Here is an 18,744-nt window from a genome sequence, read left to right on the forward strand (position 1 = left end):
GAGGAAGCGTTTTTTGTCGACTAGTTCAAACTAGTTGCAGCTGAATATGTTACCTTACAATGCCCACAAAAGCTAGAAAGCTCACACAAAGATATGCAAATGACCAGCTGCAGTAGTCGGCAGAAGCGTAATGATTAAAGGCTGGAGGTAAACATTTAAAATAAACCCTCTCCACATGGGTCAGTGACAACTACTGAACGATAAAGCCAAGCTCCGGTGTGCAGATGTGTTTTGTTCAAATTAAATTGAATGAAAATTTGGAGGGCACCGTGTTTCCCCCAGGACGATACAAACAACATGCCTGCTGTTCTGTCTGAACACCCATTTATTCCAGACCACTTAGCTGTGCCTCAGCTGCAAATGAGGTGTAATGTTTTCTCCAATTATGATACACACTTCTACCACAACAGCTGTATTTGTCTTCTGTGGTTGGCTATCATCAAAGGCATCGAAGCAGAAGAGCTGAAAGTGGTCACAGTGGAACAGAATGGAATCAGTGCAGAAAAACACAACAGGAGATAAGATGTACCACAACGTAAGGAGTGCTCTGACACGTTGATAAATATGTTTTTTTCCTTTCTTGCAGTCGATTAGATGAGATGATAAGGCTGTATGAAAAAATGTTCCTATTAAGTTTTGAACTGGACTGTCAGTAGCTTTTGGTGTACAATTCAAACACTGCAGATGTATTTGCTAAAAACAAACAAATAATCTGTCACTAGATTTAAAACAAACAAACAAAAAAGAATGACCATTCATATAAGGAAGGAACCCACACAATGAGTAGATTATTAAAGCAATGTAAACATGATTAAACATAAGTGATCCCATAATGTCCAGCAGCCATTTAGCAGTTAGAAGCCCTTATCCTCCAGCTTACATACACACACAATAAAAATCCTCTATATGAAGTCATCTACTGCCCTTTTCCCACATGTGCAATGGAGCGAGAAATATGAAAATGGCAACTTGAGACAGTCTGGAATCAAGATGAGTAATAAAACAATGTAGTGTTTCAAACATTTGCTCAGTAAAGATAGATAAGGCACGAGGTGAGCTCGAACTAGTTTCTCAGACATGGGTCAAGCCTAATCTTAGACTAAAAACCTTTTCCAAATGGAGAGTTTGTATTTCTAGGCTTAACCGTTATCTGTGAAACTGGCTGTTCAAATCTGGGGGGGAAGGCAAGAAGGTTGAAAGGAACCATTTGTGCTACAGTGCTGGAGCAGAGCTGCTGTTAGTGGTGTTCTGAGGCAGCTCAGGGAGGCACTTTACAGTATTCTCTTCTCCAAACACTGAGCTGACTGAGCTTTGAGTCCTCACAGCGTTTTCCTAGAGACAAATTCAGGAAAATGCTGCAGGTTTGGCAGATTTAGTAGAGAAATATGAGATCCTTAAAATGCACATTAGACCTTCAGTTATGTGTGCAAGTATTAAGCTAAGATACAAAAGTTTGATAATGGGTGCTCTGCACACCTATCAAATGGCTACACTGAAGGTAGGAACAGAAACTGTAAAATATATCCAGAAAAAAGTCCTGTACATAAAGAAATGCATACATAATTAAAATAAATTCTGGGCAGTTTTTCAACATTTAGAAAGTCCAGTTTCAAAAATATCTTTGTGCTTGTCAAGAAATCCTGCCTGTCTGCAATTTATGCTTTCCCCAGCAGGTGGCGCTAGTTGAGTGGTATCTCGATGACATCCTCCTCGATGATCTCTCCCTGGGGGATGGCGACGTGGTGCTCAGGGCTCTTCTTGCAGCTCAAGCCTGAAAAAGGGCTGCACCAGGACAGTGAGAAGGGGCCTCCGAATGCAATCTGCATGGCCTCCCAACACGGAACTTTCCCCCACTTCCCCGTCTCCCCCTTCAGCCGCTCGATCCCCTGGAGACAAAAAACAGTGAGGTTCTGAGGTGAAGGGGCAGAGAGACAAACAAAGCGCAAAAAAAAAAAAAAAAAAAAAAAAAAGCACTGCATGGGATCACCTGCATGCACCATCAATGACATCCACAACACAAAACTGGTGATAGTATGTTACTATGTGATGGTTTTGCTTTTTTGTGCTAGTCCCTCAGACACTTAAACATGTCCAGCTTATTTAAAAAAATAAAAAGTCTTCAGGTTGAGGGTTTAATCATTTACTTGTCATTGCTGCCATTTATCCTGTGTGTACTGGCCAGGAAGCAAAGAGAACGGGACTGGCAGTGGAGCCAGCTGCTCTAATGGTTGCTAATTAACACCTAAACTGAACTGCAGCTGAGGCTGATGGGAATGTGATTACTTTTACAGGTCTTTGTTCCTACAACAAAGCACCAGAGACATATTTGGACTGGCTGACTGTCTCAAAGCACATTTAAGTCCAGCTGAAGTAAATGAGGCTTCAGTGGATGCCCTCTTGGTAATAATTTGTCCGTTTATTTTTATCCTCAGACCTTTGAATGTTACTTCCTAATCCAAACCAAGTGCCAGCTACCACAAACTTGAGGCTTAGGCTAATGCAGGAAGCACCAGTAACAGTAATGATGCTTTCACCTGGCTCCCACTCAAAACATGTCAGCCTCTCTAGAAGTGCTAAATCAGTCATTTTTAAGGAGTCTTTAAAGCCCTGCTTGATAAATACGCAATGTCTGAGTTTTTGGATGCGATTCTGGCTTTGATGTCCAATGTGTGGGTGTTGACTGATAGTAGGCACGCTCCAGCTTCAAAAATGTTTGCCATTCATTAAAGTAGACTCAATATTTGGGGTTCACGACTGCTGTCCAAACAGAAGGCACTTGAAGAGGTCACCCTGAACTTTGAGAAGGTGGGATAGGATTGTTTTTCCCTCCAGTTTGTTAGTTTTGGGGTTCATTTCAAGATGGCCAACAGTTCTGATTTCTAATGTATAATGGCAAAAAGTAACGCTGACAGATACTTCTAGAACTAATGTAAGAAGTTATTTTAGAAGGACTGTGTTCCAAGATATTAACCTAAAGCAACATGTACTCATCTGGATGCATGCTCAATCATCCAGGTTAGGAAATCCTTAAAAGTTGCTTCTGTTCATCTGGACGAAACGTTTCTCCCACTGAAAACGCTTCATCCTAGTACATGTGCATAATGACTGAATGGCGAACAATGGGCAGTTGAGTTTTTTGATCATTAATATGCAAATTTGTTATCAGCACTGATCAAAAACCATTGATCAATGGTCATGAGTACCATTCACAGAGAGTTGGGGAATGGCTGCAATCACAGCATTGTAACATGGCAGGAGGTACCGTTAAGCCCCCTCCTCCATTCATAGATGGTCGTAAATTGCCTCCTTGACTCCTGCCGGTGGAGGTTTCAGTCATTGTGCAAAGATACTGTTTTATAAGGTGAAGTAAACCTGCAATCAGCTGACATTAAAGAAGTCACTTGGATGAGTGACAAAGCGTTTCTCCCACTGAAAACGCTCCGTCCAAATGAACAGAATCAACTTTTTGGGGCAACATGTAGTTCTGTGAGCTTTAGAGTGCTTACGGGGTTAGGCTAGCAGGTGCCCTGTTTATAGTCTTTATGCTTAGTTAAGACACTCAAGTACATGCCACTGAAGGTAGTTTTTGGGAAGTTTGTGTTTTAAATGTAAATGTAAAAAAACAACCTGAGTCTTGACAGAGTATTTTTAGTGACAGTCAAAGATCCATTTGGGTAACTCAGACGGCTGAATCTAATATTAGTTTCAACTTTGGGACTTATATTTATGCAGTGCAAACAGTGGATTTTACAGCCATCTTCTAGTGTACTGGTGTAAAGGTTGCTTCATGGCCACACATTCAGTATACGAGACTGAAAACTAGGGGTGATAGAGCTTTTGCTACTGTGGCCGCCAGACTGTGGAATTCCCTTCCTCAGGACTTACGATCCGCTGATTCATTGATTACTTTTAAAAAACAGCTAAAAACACATCTTTTTAAAACTGCCTTTTGCTAACTTTGTTTGTATTTTGTCTTTTTAATCTGTTATATCTTGTAAAGCACTTTGTGATCTCTATCTAGAAATGTGCTATATAAATAAAATTTTACTTACTTACTTACTTACTTACAAGTTACAGTTAACACTAACTGAGAAGTTAGATGACTTGACTTCTGATGAGTTTTAACAGTGTCCTCTAAATGCTTTAGGTTCCATGATATTCAATTTGTTTTTAAAGAAACATGCCCAACATTTCATGCTGCTGTCCAAAAAGACTGGCATGCACTTCAAAAATAAACAGATGGCACATGCATCACAGACAGAACTCACTCATTCATTCAAACAGTTTGGTTGAAGTAAAACAGCAAAGGAGGAACTGAAAGCACACGTCGGCCTTCTGATTGAAGCGTGCATACATGTGACATGTCAAGCTTGATGGGACGGCCAATGTGACTGCTGTTCGCAAGCTTACCTCAGTCAAGATTACAAAGGGCTGTCTGCTTCGGAAAGCTTTCGGCAGAGTGAGTTATCAACCAAAGCAAAAATGCATGAGTGAGGAGAGGACACAGTATCGGGGGGAGGAGGATCCCAGACGTGGGAGCAGAATGGAAGACAAGGACGGAGGGAAAATGCAGGATGTGAGGGCCATATAAGAACTGTGTGCACGGGGAGAAGGAGGGAAAAAAACCCAACAAAAAACCCACATCTGCTCCGGTATTACTATTTGAATATAAAATAAAGGGACAGGCAAAAGTAAATAAATGCACCTCCACAAAGGAAGCAAACACAGTTGTTGCATTGCATCTGAGAAGATTTTATTCTCTGTGCACGTGCTGAAATCTCTTCAGAATATTTAGAAAGAATTAAAATTTCTGTAAAAATAACAAAACAATAATAATAATCTCTGCCGTCACTCAGCTGCTTCATCATACCAGCAGTGTTTCACATACACAATTAAACTAGCCTTCAGCTGTACCATGCATTCAAAAACAAAGGATACACACAATATCATGTAAACAAAGAATAGAAGAATAAAACCGCACACTTTGGAACAAAGCAGTTCACCCAGGAGAAAATCTCAAATGATAAATACAAAGAAATACAAAGTGAAATTAAATCTTCTTTTTTAACAACTTTAAATTGGATAGTGAATGTTAATACCTCGGTTAAATGCTTTGTAGGCTGGCATGGTGCAGAAATGAATATTCTAAATCCACGTCTTCTCTTTAACTCCGAACATGATTTTATACATTTCCGGCAGCGAAGAGGATTTTAAACTGAAGCCAGTGTCCCTTCAGAGCAAATTCATATCAAAGGGTTCCCAAATAATCGCAGAATTGTGGGTTTTATTGAATTTGGCACACGCTCACAACATCAAAACACCACATGGGCTTAGAGCTGTGATTCACTGGCACGTATTCATGCAAACAGAGTGTTAGTGGGAGGCTACTGTAGGAGGCTAAACCTTTCTTATAAAAAAAATAACACAAAAAAACCCCAACAACATAAAAAACAAAATCCAGAATGAACATATGTTGACAGACTGTCAGCATCATTCTAACCCACATGTTTTTCCTGCTTAAAGACAGGCTGAGGTCGACATCAGTCACCTTTGAAAGGCTTTCCCTTTCCTTCCTTTAGCAGAACTCAGACTGCCAGCTTAAACACTGAGAATCTGGATCTGTTTGCTGGAACAAACAGAAACCTCCTGGTTTGTTTTAGCCAAAAATAAGATGCATTTCTGTCTTCCAAGAGGCTTTGTTTTTCTTGAGCATGTATCAGAGAGGAAACAGGGACAATGTTGTAGGTGCTAAAAATCACTGAAAACTTGATTAGGCTGCAGCGTGACTTTTTGGTCTTTTTTGTTTAATCACAGAGATCCTCCAAAATGGACTTTCAATAGCTGATCAAGGGTCAGCTACTAAATCAGACCTAATTTGTTTTGCTTTTCCTTATTTTGAGCCATACTTTGTGTTATTATGCTGGGTGCTTATATTAAATAAGTTTCAAATAATGAGGTGAGACTTCAGACTGCTCTAAACTCAGTTTCAAACAGTTTGTTCTACTCTTTCCTCTGTTTGATGTCAAAGACAGAGGATCTCTCTAACATGGCTCTCTGGCTCTGACTGTGGACACAGAAGCTCCATCCAACTCAAACATTCTTTTTACAAGAGGCAGCCAATCAGAATATAGTTGGTTTTGAGAAAGGGCTGCCTCAAAGGTAGGGAACTACACCACCTCGTTTCAGATGAGCACAAAGGTCCCTCACAGGATAAATAAAGATTACTAGCTTAGCTTTGCATGATTCACAGTTTAAAGAAAACAGAGACCAAGAATGGAACTGTGGAGCTGGGAATGAGCATAACAAGCCCACTTTAAATATTCAGTACATCTGCTATCCTTTAGTCACAGCAGGCTATCAGCTCTGCTTTTTGGTACCACTGCGATCCCTTGCCTCGTGTAGTCTTACATTAATGAGAACCCAAACGGTTAAATGCAGTGTAATGTGCAGGTTTTTACATGATGAGATAACAGAGCTCTGTTTTCAAAACTGCTTTCAACTCCACCCTGAATGTAAGAATGAGACAATCTGAAAGTCACTGCTAACAGGGAAGAAAAGGGACCCATTTGGAAAATTAGAACTCTCATCACAAACATAACAGACCAAAAGTCTTTGGATTAACTTTTGTCCTATTAATGAAATTTTAAAAAAATCTCCCAAGAATGAAAAAAGTGAATCAAAGAAGAGCAAAAACACTCAAAGGTAGAACAGACATAGAAACTACAAGAGCGCCACCGTTGTGAAGTTCTCATGGCTGGCCTTACAGTGCTGCGTCCCCATTGGTCAGCTACTTTTAGACAACAGTCAGTGATGCACAGATTCAACAAGCGGTAATACCTTCTAATGTCAACAGCAGTCATAATAACATCTCAGTTAGGACAGACTGAGGGATAGCCCATTCTCTAATTAATGGAGTTTTACTTTCAGTCCACTGACATGTTCATCTAAGTGTAACTAGCCCACACGAGAGCTTTGTGTCAGAACTGGGGCTGAAAAAAAGACCAAAGAGGAAAAGTCTGAACCCAGAAACAAAGGTGAAGATTATCATAACCAAATGGAGCACTCTATGCAATTCTAATGTAAATTCTTTTTTAGAATTGTTGTGTTTTGCTTTCACTTTCTTTGCATTTGATTCTTGAGAGATTTTTTTCAGTAACTATGAAAAATCCCACTGTAACAAAGGCAAGATGTTGATGTGCTATGTACAGCACTATAACAGAGGGTCGGCCTGAGCGTGGGTCTGATTACTGAATGGTTCAGACAATCCATTCCTGAGTAGACCCATTTAAAAGCTTTATCCAGTCCATGTCTGGAACACACTGACATTGAGTAATATTTAAAGGGTCAGTTCATCTAAAAAAATCCACCAAGCTCTCTACTGGCATCAGAATAGCTAATGTGGAATTACAGTAACTCTAACCCTGATGTGTGATTTTAATATAATCTGGAGACCTGCAGTTTCCAGCCAGTTTTACTCTAAAATAGTCCTTAAAATGTCCTAAAACTCGGTGCTTCGCCAGTTTATGAAGCATTTTTGTTTACCTTATACATCATTTCCTATTTTCACTGTAATGAAATTAGCTGGCAATTACAGGAAATACATAATACCTGCTTTTTCTTTATAATTTAGCTGAACTAACCCTTTAGGGAGAAGCAAAAAGGAAACAGTAAGAAGAGAGAGGGGCTTCTGATAGAGGAGAAAGAAAGCAGGTCAGAAACAAACAGATCCATCACAGTGTTTGCAAACACGACTGTAAAGTGTTTCTTTTTCTCTGCAACTCGACTCACTCAAGGCAACACAAAAATAAAACGTATAGAGCACTTAGTTGGCAACACAAAAAAAGCACATGAAAAGCTGTCCATTGCTAATGTGGGATATACAGTGTAAATCGCGTTGAGCTGTGTGTGTGTGTGTGTGTGGGGGGGGGGGGGGGGGGGGGGTGCAGGCCTTCCCACTTTGGTTTTGATCACTCCCTGTGCTGAGCCTTCACACCACATATTGGTAGGTCTCAGCCTTCCCGTGGTCGGGGGTGGAGAAAGGGCTAAACCACAATATGGAGAAAGGGTGTCCGAATACCGCCCTCATGTTCATCCACTTAGTTTTTTTAGCCCATCTTCTCTCTTCCTTTTTCAATTGCTCTATGCCCTGAAAACGAGAGACAACCAAACTTCAGTTGGTGTGCTTTTGCGGCCCAGCGATCACAGTAATCACAAACTCCAAATACCCATTTCTGTATTAGAAAGATAAAAATAAGATCATCGGGGGCTGCACGTCAGGTGCTGCTGAATTAGGACAGTGGAGAGCCGATGTTGTGCCCTTCCCTTGTGTGTTGCACAGCCCTGTGTATCCTAAAGCCCTCTCTTCATAATAAATAAGGTCTGGAGTTGCAGACAAAAAGAAGTTGAAAACAGGGAGAGTTTGGTTTGGTGAGCTATGCTTCCCATGCACACAGGCGCCGTGTGCTTGATTATTTCAGCTCCAAACTTGAGAAGACAGAGATTCCTTCTTTCGCTGATACACTGACAAACGGACCTTTATTATAAAATTGCATACAGGCCTGCCCTTCATGAACAGCACATTAGACTCACCACCAGGGGGCAGACTACTGGTAATGAGCAGGTGTAAAATCTGGACTCTGCTCAGCAGTTTAACTGGTAAACTTTGTGTTTTAGTCTCCTTTATTAAAGTGAGCTAGCCAATGCACACAAAGCTGCGTGCACTATTTGCCTGTGAAAAGTTGTGACTTTATTCAGTTTAACTAGCTCACCAAAGACAAAGTGAGTGAGAGAGAGAGAGCTTATATATAGTTGGGGTAGTAACACTGGGAGAAGGATGAGGATGGATGTATAGATAAATCAGGCTAATGAACCTTTTGTTACATGAGACATCTCCACAACAGAAAGAAGCACAGGAGTACAGAATTGCTTGATTTTGTATCACATTAATCCACAAGTCTGGAAAGGACTGAGATGTTACTATTATTGCTGTTATGAGTTACACCTGCACTTTTCCTGCTGAGTCTAAATGTCTCGTGTGAGGAAAGGTCCTATTTACAGATTGATACTGCAACAGTCACAGCCACAGTTGCCTCATACTTTAAAAGACAGTATGAATTAAACATTGGCAGGTTGGAGTTGAGGCATTGTTATTGTCACTCTGCCATAAAAAAGATGGAAAAACAGCCAGTAGGAGGTGACTTCCTTTGGTTGCAAAAACAAATCAGGCTCTACAGAAGTCTATGATCCACCTCTGCAATTTCTGATATGATGGTAGGTGTAACTCAAATTATTTGCTTTTAAGGCACTTAAGGTTGAAGTTCTGCTGCAGAGTAAGAGACGTCAGCTGATGTTTTGAGACGTTAAAGATATTCATGTTAAAAGAAGTTGAGAGTTGCAGCAGCAGGGAGAAGTCCTGAAGGACAGAGGAGTTAAAAGGAGGTGGTTAACAGGATGGTAAACTGGGTCACTTACGGTCTCGTCGGTACAGATGGAGTGGACTTGGGTGCCGAACATCACAGAGGTGAAGATGAGGAAGAGGAGGCCCTCAAAGCACAGGAGTATGAGGAGGATGACTGTTGCTGGAGGAGAGAAGGTACTGCACTCTGGGGGAATGGGAGGGAGGTGGACACAGGGAAGTGAAAGGGCAAAGAAGAGATTCATAGAGGAACTGCTGCACTTCTATCAAAAAACTACTGCATCCAACTGCAGCTCTACAGTGACGATGCAAAGCTTTGAAGCCAGCGAGTATGAGCTTAGGTCAACTTCTTAAAGACTATTGTACGGGATCAGGAAGTTACGGCATCAGTAACTGGAAGGAAAATAAATGTCACAACAAAGAAGTAGAGACAAGATGTACTCATGTCAACAATATTTCATATTTTCATTTGTCCTAAGGAGTTGCAAGCATTGCCATATAATGACACTTATAGTGGCAGGACATAAATATCTGTCTGATGGCCCAAAATGATCCTTTCCTCTAGCCTGTGGTCTGATGTATGTCCAGATTGTTTAGGTTTCAGTTGCTTGGTTTTATCACCAATAGAAATGCCTGCATTCTCTTTAATATTATGGACCTAAATAGCAATTGCATTGACAAACTAAAAGCCCACCAAAAAAATCATTTGAAAGTTCAGCAACAAGACCTCTTTCCTCATGACGCGGTTATTCCATAAACCTTGTTTATAGATAAGAATCCTTGATTATGGATAAGAAGTTGTGGATTTTTTTTTTTTGCAGTGCCTGGGTCATAACTTTGGAAACTAAAAAAAGCCAACATTTTCAAAACTGGGCAATTCACATGGAAAAAAATGTAGCTGGACAAACACCACTATAGACCAGAGGGAGAATGTGCAACTTTGATTTTGTGTTGTATGTAGATGCAGTGGGCTAGGATAGGCTACAGACTCCCAGCACCGCTGAATAGAATAACCGATAGAAAGTGGATGAAGATCATATATGTATACCGATCAGGCACAACATTATGAGCATCTGCCTAATATTGTGTAGGTTCCCTCGACAGATGTGCTGTGGTATCTGTTCTGCAAGATGTGAGGTGGGGCCTCCATGAATCAGACTTGTTTCTCAAGCACATCCCACAGATGCTCGATTGGTTTGAGATCAGGGGAATTTGGCGTAGCTCATCTACTGACCACACGAGCCAGCCTGTGCCCCCCTTAGTTGAATTGCAATGATTTTCGTGGCTGTAGAAGGCGTTTCTGTTTGTTTGTCCCCCATTTATGTAAACAGGATGGGATAAACACAAGAACAGATATATGGTCCTTTAAGAAATGGAAACTAATGTGAAGAATATTGTAAGATGGTTATGTATGTAAATACAAAATATAAAATCAAGCAAATTACTTTACTGTCATGTTTGCGGGAAGATGTCTATTTACATCTAGAGCTCTGTTCTTTATGTGTTTGCAGGCTAAAGAGAACTGTAAAAAAAGGAAAAAGCACTTACTCGTCCAATCATCTTCAAAGCAGTAGAGGAAATGGAAGACCACCATGACCAAAGCGTGGAGAGAAGTGAGTGCAATGTACATCTGGGTTAAAAAAGAAAAATGAGAAAGTGGATACAATGAGCAGGAACTGACAACACAGGCTAACCACAAACAGAGTGGCATTTACCAAGAAACGGCTCCATTTCTATAGCAACAACTGGTGACTTTATGATTGAAAATCATGTGACAGGTGTAACCTTCAGGGTGTTTTTTCGTCAATTTACAGACTAACAGTGGACTTACTGTGAAAAGCACAAAGTACTTTTGGTTGTTCTCTCCAACACAGTTGTTGACCCAGGGACAGTGGTGGTCCATCTTCCGTATGCAGCGTTTGCAAACACTGTAAGAGAAGAAATTCAATGAAAACCAGGATCAAAACGTTTTGTCAATATACAAAGAAACTAAAAGACAACATGAAATATGGGATAAACTGAAAAAAATGAAGGTTTTTAATGCAAATACTAAAGTTTAAGGATTTACATTCTCTGCATTTGAGCAAACAGGAAGCTGGTGGTAAGGCTAGTGCTAAAGCTGGGTGTTCTGTGCAAACAGCGAGTGTTTGGAAATCATTACTGGATTTCCTGAGAAGATTTAATATGTTGCTTTACTGCTTTGTGACTACAATCATGCCTATGAACACAATTACAATATAAAGGCCCGATAAGCTATACTATTCTATGTGTGTTTGTTCATCACCTATCGCAACAAGAATTCACTGAATCCACTTCAGTAGTTGGTACTGACAGGAAACGGAGTAAGAGCAGTACTGAATTTGAAGTTGTTTAGTTGAGCTAAGGTTGTTCTCTCTTACTAGTATATTCCTTCTATATACACCCCCAAGGCTACATGCAGCTCACATGAGGTAAATGGGAAATTAGGATGCAAACCTAAATAAGTATATATCATGCAGTTTGATGCATTCTAGCAACCAAATGCTGTCGGGTAAGATTCCCATTTGAGAATGACTTAGGTTTTAGCAGTTTTGTGGGAAAACACAATATAAATTTATTGGTTTTATTTTGAAGGGAAATGCTGTTTTTATTTTAAATGCATGTACAACGATGAACCAAACCATTAACTTATGTGAAAGCAGTTGTTGAAACTAGGATAAGAAGAGAGGTGAGGATCAGTGAGGGGCAGTGTGGCTTCATGAAGAAAAAGAGCACTACAGATGTGACGTTTGCTTTGAGAGTGCTGATGGAGAAGTATAGAAAGAGTCAGAAGGACCTCCACTGTGTCTTTGTGAAACTAGAGAAAGCAGAAGATAGGGTGCCAAGAGAGGAACTGTGGAACCGTATGAGGAAATCAGAAGATGGAGAGATGTGAGGGTGGCTCAAGACATGCCAAGCCTGATCAAGCCTGGACTAAAATGTTACCAACTAACAGGTGTTACAAGTGATTACTATCCAAATCTGACAGAGAAAAAAATGTGGGCGCTTTTAAGCAGATGTAAGACAAAGTGACTGAAATTGTTATTTTTGCAGTGTATTATATACCAGAAGATACTGTGAAAGTCAGGGCTAAAAATTAACCCTGTTAATGATGTAATCAGGGAGAGAACACTGAATCACAATTAGTTGCACACTGTTTGATTGAAAATGGTGACATAGGCTACCACAGAGCTGTCAAGTGACTCATACAGGGCAAAGTGATGAAGAGTGTGAAGAATGACCACACGTAGACACACTGTTTGGGTTTATTTCCTCTTTTATTGCTGACACGCACTACTGACAGTCTCTCTGTCTGTTTCCTCGGCTCGGCACCCACAGGTGCAGCTTTCAGCCGCATTCTGACCTCTCCACTCTCTGCCCCGGTTTCACTAAAATTCACACACCGAGAGAGAGAGAGAGATCGTTAACTAAAAACGTCACACACCTATGTCACAAACCACCACGGCATTGCCCCGTGATCTCACTGCACCACCCCTCCCCTGCAGCTGAGCCAGGGACCACACCTCCGCCACAAAGAGCATGGGAGCAGAAATTTAAGAGTTTTGGAGAAAGAAAGGTAAAGATATTTTAGAGGTCTGAGATGCAGATAGAAGAGAAATCCTGAACTACACTACGCTAATGCATGATCTAAACACCAAATCGAAAAGCAAGGGCCTACATGCACATAAAATATAAAGCCTGGTAAAGGCCTTCATTTGAAAGTTGCAGTTTCTTTCAAGCCAACTGGAGAGCAACATTCTTGCTCATATGCAAACAGAGAAGATGTTGGTTCTCTTTGGATCTACTTTGATATGTGAACAAACTCAGTGAAGAGGTTTAACAAATGCAAATACAGAGCTTCTCTCAGTGATCATCACCTGTCCACTATCCTTCACATTTCCAAACACTGAACCTGACTTCAACAGACTTGTTCAAGCACAAAACAGCCTATATTTCTCTCATTGAACAAGAAGAATTGAAATTGCAGGGGAATTCAACTACAAACACAATAGCAAAAGTACTTTATACAAAGTCGTATTTCATTCAATACGATTTTGTTTTAGGTATGTGATAAAGTGTTTTTTATTTTTTAAATAATTGTTTTAATTGTTTTTCTTTGTTTTCATGACTATTTACATTGTAGATTCTCACTGAAGGCATCAAAACTATAAATGAACACATATGGAAGTATGTAATAAACAAAAAGTGTGAAATAACTCAAAATATGTTTTATATTTTTCAAAATAGCTACCCTATGCTTTGATTACTGCTTTGCACACTCTTGCCATTCTCTTGATGAGTTTCATGAGGCAGTCACCTGAAATGGTTTTCCAACAGTCTTGAAGGAGTTCCCAGAGTTATTGAGCACTTGTCTTTTTTGCCTTCACTCTACAGTCCATCTCATCCCAAACCATCTTGATTGGGTTTAGGTCAGGTGACTGTGGAGGCCAGGCCATGTGTGTTTGGGGTCATTGTACTGTTGAAAAAGAAATGATGGTCCAACTAAACACAAACCGGAACGGAGTGGCATGTATCTGGGCTCTAATCTGAGGTGCTGTTAACTTGCGGTTTCTGAGGCTGGTGACTCGGATGAATTTATACTTAGCAGCAGAGCTCACTCTTCCTGGGGCGCTTGATGGTTTTTGGGTACACATTCAAAGATTTAGCAGTTTTCTGGACTGACTGACCTTCAGTTCTTAAAGTAATGTTAGATTCTTACTTCTCTTTACTTAGCCGATTGGTTCTTGCCATAATATGAATTCTAACAGCTGTCAAATGGGGCTGTCAGCTGTGTACAAACCTGACTTCTGCACAACAAAACTGATGGTCCCAACCCCATTAAGAAGGAAAGAAACGCCACAGATGACGCCTGCTAAGGCACACCTGTGACGTGAAAACCATTTCAGGTGACTACATCATGAAGCTCACTGAGAGAAGGCCAGGGGTTTGCAGCGCTCTCAACAAAGCTAAAGGTGGCTACTTTTGAGTAATCTAAAATATAAGACATTATTTTTATTTGCTACATAACTGCGATATCTTGCTTCTTAAAGTCGATATCTTCAGTTTGTATCTACAATGTAGAAAGTAGTAAAAATAAGGAAAAACCATTAAATGAGAAGGTGTGTGCAAACTTTTGACTGGTAGGGACACACACACACAAATGTTTATTTGGCTATCTTTGTGAGCGTATTCATTCACAATGTAACCTCTGCTCCCTAACTGTAACCATCAGGTTAAGCCAAACCTTCGTCTGAACCTAAACCTAATTCTAAATTTAATCCAAAAACAAACTCTTAACCTTCAAACAGGCTGAAAATGTCATCATTCTGAAACTACAACAGAATCTCACAAAGGTAGCACCCTGTTTTTTATATGCTTTTATTGTAACTGTCTGTTACTTTATTTAGTCACTCATGTTGCTTTATGGATTGGTTCTAAAAAACAAACAAACCACAACATCTGCATTTTAAAAGCAATCACACCCAAACACATTCAACAGTGTATTCTACAACTAGTTCTCTTTTCAAACTTGCCTGCATGTGGCCTGCAGGCCAAATGTAGGGTAAATGTAAATAGAGCCTGACCAATATATCACTACTTTTATTATAGGCAAATATTTTAGTGTCTGCATTTGTATGTGTTTATAGCAGCCAGTAAATGAGAAGTAAGCAATAGAAGGGAAAACACCCTTCATCTGTGTTAGAGGGCTGATGTTGCATACTTTGACCACCAGAGGGACTCTGATCCGAGGAGAGTGTGGCACAGTGTAAACAAGTAATCCCCAACTTGATGTGACAATAAAACCTATTTTTAGAATCCGCTGTCATATTATCTTAGTAAGGAATCATAAGTAGCTACACACAGCAAATGTTCTGGAAATCTGTTTATACTTAATAGGTAAGAAAGAAAAAAATATCACCCGATATCAGATGTTTAAATGAACAAATAATGGTATTTGTCTCAAAAATCCTGTATCGGTTGGGCTCTATCTGTAAGCTGCAGCTAGAAATAAGTAACCTCGGTCACTCCCTCCGAGAATGGGAATTGCACCAGTTTCAGGATTTATGAAAGGTTACAATTGGGGACGTTACTGCACTAAAGCGATGCATAGGACTAAGTTTGTGAATGTCAAATGCGGCAGTGGGAATTTCGCATCCTTTTTGCCCTACCTGCAGTGGTGTGCTCGGTCAGGCTTGATGCTGCAGCACTTGGGACATTTGTAGACCACCTGTCCTGGTTTCAGTTGAAGGCTTTCTATGTATTCCTTGGTGGCGTTTCCTTTTGGCACAGCCCCCTAGCAGGAAACATGTACATAAAGTAGATGACCTCAGTTATATGTGCAGCTCATTAATCACCATAATGGTCATTTTATTAAATGTCTGCTACATTAATCAGAACTTCATAAAGCTAAAGAGCATTAAGTGTCAGCATGACATTGAGAATTAAAACAATTCGTATGCATGAATAATCCAATGCAACCTGACTTACAGGGTCAGTGCACATGGCCCTGAGGTGAGAGGCGAGGGCAAGGAAGGCCAGAGTGTTGAACAGAGTCCCGTTCACAATACTGTACATCAGGTTCTTGGAGGGCAACAGCATCACAAACAACACCACAAACTCAGCGTACAAGACCAGCAGCCAGGTGATGATGGCACACACAATGCCGCAGGCATCCCTGATGAACCACATGGCCGAGGCAGAGGAGGAAGTGATGACGTCTTTGGAGATGGGGATGCGCTGTTCCTCCTGTAGGCAGCTGGTTCCTCCCCCAGCCCCAGACTGTCCACGGTTATGCTCCACATCCCTACATCTGTGCACCGGGCTCTTCATCCTTCATCTAAGCTGGATTCCTGCTCCTACTGCCACCAATGGACCCACAGCGCCTTCAGGCCTCCGCCTTAGTCACCGCATGCTAAGAAGTGAGGATGGTTCAAAGATTAGGTACACGAGCTGAAGGTTTAAAAAAAACAAACAAACACAAAAAGAACAAAAACTCAAAAAATTTAGCCGCCAGCTGTCAGGTCAGTTTTATAGTGCAGGCAGTGACTGGTTCAGTCTTTCACAGTGACTGTTTTTGTTTTTTTTATCTTCTTCGTTTTTTTTTATTTCGCTATTATATAAAACTAACACCACATCTTATTTAAAGTTAATTTGTAAGTTTTCCAAAATGCTACAATGATTAAATGATCTCAGATGTCTAGGCACTGTGGTGGTTCTACCCTTTTGTTTAGCTCTGAAATACTTTTTTCCCCCCCACAATCCGTCATGACATGATCTAAACAATTTGTGGAATGAACAGAACCTCTAAACATCATCTTAAATACGTATTTTGTTAAATTAACTTGTATTTGGGAAAATTACAAGTTAACTTTTTCAAACTATGACTTCTTCACCATGACTTCTACTGCTGCAGGATGCACTACAAAACTGATATTGAGTATTTTCCTGGATATCAGTATCAAGTTTCAAATTCTAATATTGTGAGAACCCTAGTATCTATCTCCTCTTCTTTAGTATTTATTTATTTATTGTCATTGTCAGAGAACAATGAAATTGCATTTACTTTATTTACTTTACTTTACTTTATTTACTTTATGAAATTTGATGTATCAGCTTACATAAATGCCAATAGTGATAACTCAGCAAATAGCCAATGTCAGCTTGTTATTAACTTTTTTGAGCTCTAACAATTAGAAAATATTACACATATACTAAAAATTCTATTTCTCCAAAAATCAGATCACTACCGGAGCCTTGATATTTTCCTTTACATTTCTAACCATTAAAACCTAGTGTATGCGCAATTTGGTGTTATCAACTAATCACTGAACAATGAAATGTGAGCTTTGCACATGTGCAGTGTTACACCTGGAATGACACTGCAGATTTTTGACAAACCCTTGTGTTACAAGAAATGTCGGTTGAACCGAACTTTCTTGTTTGCTGTGACTGGGTATGTGGGCAAATAAATTGTCACAAAAACTATCAACGCAGTTCTTTTGAGCGTGTTTGCAACATTACTAGAGGAAAAGAGGCATAAGAGTTTTTAATCAAACATTCAGACGGCACTCAGGAATCCTCTACATGGTGGATCTTTTTCTACGGACACCACAGGATTCTTCAGCCGTCTCCTCAGAAGTGAAAGCTGGCCAGCTGCATGACCGAGCTTTGTCTCTGCACTCAGCTTTACACAACCTGGAGCTCCACCAAACACACGAAATGTCTGGTCAGTGAGAGGTCACTGAAAGGTAGTAAACTGTTATCGTGACCTAATGCAACACTTCTCTATTCAAGACCCAATCCTCGTGTAAGTTACAGCTGGATAACGGGATGATGTATATGACCTGAGTGAAAGACAGTAGTATAGCTGTCAAAGTACATATCGAGCAGTCGCCTTAAAAATGTGGCTCGATGGTTCCCTGATTATCCTGTTTTCATGGGCGAAGGAGTTACGATTTCGTTGCCATGTGTGTAGCAGCTTTACCTTCAGCCACGTAAGAGCAATAATACCGGGCTAATAATGTAACATTATTAAAATCTATTGAAGACTACTCTACTGCCTGTTCTAATTCAAATCAATAAGGTGGTGAAACATGGAAAGCGGGTTTAACAGCGAGCGACACATTACCGTCAGCCCACTGCTAGCTAATACTAGCTACGTAGCTACCATATCAGCGTAAGCGTCTAAGTTTTCTCATATTTATAAAACAATCCTTCCGTTTACCTGCAAACCAGGAGGAATCAAAGAGCGCGTCAATGCCTTCACCTCATTGTAATTATCATTATATTCCACTGAATCTCACCTGAACGATGCGCATCCGCCGGTGGCTTTCTCCCCTGCTGCTGTTTGGTTACCCACTCGACGCCGTGCTCCCGCCCCTTCATGATGACGTCGTGGCGTAGAAGGCAGCGAATGGAACCACGATTAAGTTTTACGCGTCAGAGGACGCGTCCAAGACGCACCTATTTCTGGTATCTGCCTCAGTACCAAGGCCGAGTATTTATTAAATCAGTTTTAGATAAGAAAAGCGGAGAGTGTAGCACAACAAGAAGGACGAAACACAGTCTACAGGAAACAGCACACAAAGGCTAATGACATTCTGTAGTGGCATTTAAATGCACGAAGGGATGTTAATTGAGGGACGTTGCAGGTTTATCTGATTCAGTTCCAACTATGTGCTGGATCCAGACAAAATGAAGGTTTAAGCATAGTCTTAAAAGTGGAGAGAGTGTCTCTCTCCTAAACCCAAACTTAGAGCTGTTTCAACAGAAGAGGGGCTTGATAACAGAGGAATCTGGCTGGCATTTTA

At 40.5% G+C, this 18,744-nt stretch overlaps 1 protein-coding gene across 5 annotated transcripts; it reads right to left on the minus strand.

The window, feature by feature from the left end:
• Positions 1-307: 307 nt before the first annotated feature.
• zdhhc3a (zDHHC palmitoyltransferase 3a) lies at positions 308-18,365 on the minus strand. Of its 5 annotated transcripts, none has more exons than XM_026183527.2 (7): positions 18,238-18,365; positions 15,923-16,346; positions 15,604-15,728; positions 11,247-11,343; positions 10,964-11,045; positions 9,472-9,602; positions 308-1,886 (listed from the first exon to the last, which is right to left on the minus strand). In XM_026183527.2, the coding sequence occupies exons 2-7, from the start codon at positions 16,262-16,264 to the stop codon at positions 1,680-1,682; spliced, it is 984 nt and encodes a 327-aa protein (XP_026039312.1). In that variant the 5' UTR covers positions 16,265-16,346; positions 18,238-18,365; the 3' UTR covers positions 308-1,679. The 5 variants fall into 5 exon arrangements, with proteins under 5 accessions (XP_026039312.1, XP_080163885.1, XP_026039313.1 ...); XM_080307759.1 differs by having other exon boundaries at positions 15,923-16,384; positions 18,238-18,327; XM_026183528.2 differs by having other exon boundaries at positions 18,159-18,246.
• Between the last annotated feature and the right edge of the window lie 379 nt (positions 18,366-18,744).

The sequence above is a fragment of the Astatotilapia calliptera genome, chromosome 11 (genome assembly GCF_964374335.1).
Source record: "Astatotilapia calliptera chromosome 11, fAstCal68.1, whole genome shotgun sequence".
Taxonomy (NCBI): Eukaryota; Metazoa; Chordata; class Actinopteri; order Cichliformes; family Cichlidae; genus Astatotilapia; species Astatotilapia calliptera.